The sequence below is a fragment of the Octodon degus genome, unplaced genomic scaffold (genome assembly GCF_000260255.1).
Source record: "Octodon degus isolate 3935 unplaced genomic scaffold, OctDeg1.0 scaffold00358, whole genome shotgun sequence".
NCBI classification, from domain to species: domain Eukaryota; kingdom Metazoa; phylum Chordata; class Mammalia; order Rodentia; family Octodontidae; genus Octodon; species Octodon degus.
In genome coordinates, this window is record NW_004524934.1 from 324,638 (window position 1) to 328,294 (window position 3,657).

General features: G+C 31.5%; 1 protein-coding gene across 1 annotated transcript in view; it reads right to left on the minus strand.

Annotated features, from left to right (window-relative positions):
- The window catches only part of LOC101559946 (olfactory receptor 6C65-like), a 6,889-nt gene extending 6,036 nt beyond the window's left edge, over positions 1–853 (minus strand). Inside the window, exon 1 of the mRNA XM_012513198.2 lies at positions 3–853. Within this exon, the coding sequence (XP_012368652.1) occupies positions 3–847 (845 nt within the window). The 5' untranslated portion in view covers positions 848–853. The remainder of the gene's footprint in view (positions 1–2) is intronic.
- Between the last annotated feature and the right edge of the window lie 2,804 nt (positions 854–3,657).

Below are 3,657 nucleotides of genomic sequence, written 5' to 3' on the forward strand. Positions count from 1 at the left end.
GCATGGGAGCAACAGAGGTATTAAGGACTGCTATACCTTTGCTGAGAGCTACACCATTTTTTGCAGATGTTTTTACATACATAAATATGCAACTTCCATAAGACATGGAAACCACAATCATATGGGATGAACAGGTGGAAAAGGCCTTTTTTCTTTGCTGGGCTGAGGGGAACTTCAGAATTGTTCTAAGGATGAGTGTGTAGGAAAGAATCACCAAGAATAAAGTTACCATGAGTGTGAATACTGCCAAGAAAAATGCTATAAGCTCTAGAAACTCTGCGTCCGTGCAAGTAATCAGCAGCAGAGGAGAGGTGTCACACGTGAAGTGGTCAATAATGTTGGGGCCGCAGAATTCCAGTTGAAGGGCCACAATCCCTGGGGGAGTAATTATGAGGAAACCAGCCAACCAAGAGCTGATAACAAGACAGCTGCAGACTTTGTTATTCATGATAGTTGTGTAATGTAGAGGTTTACAGATGGCCACATAACGATCATAGGACATAACAGCTAAAAGAAAAAATTCTGTTGCTCCCAAAAAGATTAAAAAAAATACTTGTGCCATGCAAGCATTATAAGAAATGGTTGAGTCCCCTGTTGCAATGCTGATCAGAAATCTAGGAATGCAGACTGTTGTAAATGAAATCTCTAAGAAAGAGAAATTTCTGAGGAAGAAGTACATGGGAGTTTTCAAATGAACACTTGAGAGTGTTAACACAATAATGGTCATGTTTCCACTTACACTCAATAAGTACGTGATCAACATAAAGAAAAATATCACAGCTTTTAATTCTGGGTCATCTGTAAGTCCCAGCAGAACAAATTCTTTAATTGTTGTCTTATTTGGCATAGCTAAACTCTGAGTTCTTTCAGTCTGTGGGGAAAAAAGAAGAGGTTATGTCACCCCGTGGTATGATTTCATAATAAGAACTCTCTTAGAGCTCTTATTCTGCATAAACACTTTACCAGACACATTTAATAAAAATGTGCCAAGCTAAAATTATCCATCAGAACTGAAAACGTTTACCTGAATCTAGTAAGGAAGGGAAGAATTAATCAATTTCATTACTTCTGAAAATTATTTTAATCTTAATTTTTCAATTCTCTGTCATTTATTTTTCATTACTTAGTTAAAACAAAGGATTCTTAACAGTGATAATGATTGATGGGTGATATATGGTTAGCTTCTTTATGCTTAAAAAAGATTAAGTGTACTAACAGAATATATAATAAAATTTGAAGATTTTATTACAATAAAAATTAGAATTTTGTCTTTGGAAAGGAAAGCTGATTTCTGAGTTCTAATTTATATTCATAAAAAGAATTCTTGATTTATATTGATAGAAAAATTAAAAAGACAATACTGTATACAAGAAATTCAATGAAATCTATTCCCTCTTGCCTTTATGCATAACTGATATTGCTAGATCTTCTATAATGAAGTTTACACAAATATGTCAGTCCTTATTAATGATGGTCACAGTAAAAATGTTCCATTGGTTTCTCAAATAGTCAATAATATAAATAAGAAAATAAATCCTTTTAACTAAATTAAGAGTAAATATATTATCTTAGAAATTTGTTGAAATTTATCAAGCTTTATTTTGGGAAAAGAACAATCTTATAATGATGTTGTTTTCAAAATATGTATAAAGAAACAAAATATAGTAGAATAATGATAGCCTTAACAATATAATGTAGAATTAACCATAATGAATTTTATTTCTTATTCCTTGTGCTTCTCCTCCTGATTAATATAGAAAAATTTATGTAATGTTTTCCATATGCTTATCAACATAACCATTAAATTCTATTAGGTGTCTCATTTTGAAGTTAAGGAAATTGAAATAGAGTAGATAATTTCTTTACAGTATATTATATAAATATATATATTTCACAGTATACATATTTTCAATAATAACAATCCTGTAGTCTTAATGAAGCAGATACTGAACATCTTGAAGATACTTTCCTGAGTTATGGCGCAAAATCTACAACACCAGTAGTATGATGGTGATTTTTGGTGAACCACAAGCATAGTCTGATTGTCCTCAAAAGGAACAGACAAAATGTGTGTTTTCGAATATCCCTTTAGAGCAGTCTGTCTTGAAGGGAAATGTAATTGACACACATCTGAAGCAGTTTAAATGCAAGCCTTTAAGGAAGGTTCAGATGACCCTGAAATGGGGGACTGTATCCTGTTCTGTTTTTTCTTCATGAAATAACACCTCTGAGGTTTAGTTAGGAAAATGCTACCTAACTCCCTTCTTGAGATAAGTGTTATAGAGTTTTGAACTTGGCTGTGATGAGTTTAGAAAGATCTAGGCAGAGAAAATAATGAAGAATTGACAAAATGCTTTGATGATACATTTTTAAGTGTCTGTTAACAGTCCTAATATTTAGAAAAATAATAAACAATGAAATATAGAATAAATGCACTTACTTTTATATTGGCCTGGTCATAGTTGTTTTTTTTATTGTAAGAAGAGAAACATATGTCTTAGTTATACCTTTTCTTAGACTTCTTCATGTATGTCCAGTTATTTAATTTTAAAAATATAAAAAGTTTGTCCAGAGGCTTCTCCATCATAAACCACCTATTTGCCAATCAAAATAGATGAGAAATAAACTATTCAGTATACTTCCAAAAATATTAGTTTTGGAAGTTAAATACTATGCATTCCATGATTTCTTTTTCATTATTTAATGCAAGTCTTCAAATACATATTTTCTTGGAAGGAACAGACACATTGTGTTTTGGAATATTCCTTTTTTCTTAGCTTTTTAAAACTTTTTTATTATCAGTTTGGTTAACATAATTCATAACTAGAATATAATATGAGAAAAGTATAGTAAACTCTTGATTGCTGTGATAATGCTGAAGGATGGAAAAGTTAAGCAGAGAAAGAGAGACAAGGGACAAAGGAATTGAATACAGAAAAGGCAGCCTTATAATATAAATCTATCAAAAATCTATTAAAAACTGTTACAATATACTCACCTACCAAGAATTTTTTGTGATAACCATTATGCAGTATTCATAATCTGTGTTTATCACTTAGTGTGGAACCCAAGCTACTTGAGAAGGCATTAAAGAACAATGAAATATTCAAATGTTGAACAGAAATGAGAGAGGGAAATATAGTGGATACAACTCTTGAGATGGAAAAACAAATGTAACTACCACACAGTTTATTTTGGTACATTTTAATCAGGCTCTCTTGAGAAACCTTAGATACTGGAAGAAGATATAATTTCACCTACCCAGTGAGAATTTGTAAGCCGCAAAGGGAAAGACTGATGTAATACTGAGTTTGCTGAGCATGTTCAAATTATTTTTCTAGTTATTATTTTAAATGAAGACTCATTTTGACACTCTAATAATTTTCAATGAGACAAATATGAATCACAAGGTTGGAATGTAATTGTGACCTAAAAGAAACCTATAATCAGAGACACAGTAGCAAAAATAAAGATGGAGAAATACTTTTCCAGGAAGAATTGCAGTTATTTAGGGCAAACCATGAATTTTTGTAAATTAGCAGTTTTACAAATTCTTAAAACAAATACGTAGTATTTAAGGATTTAGAGAGGCTACACAAAGGGTGTGACCACAGATTGGGCATGTTGTGGTTTAATTTAACAGAGGTTATCAGAATT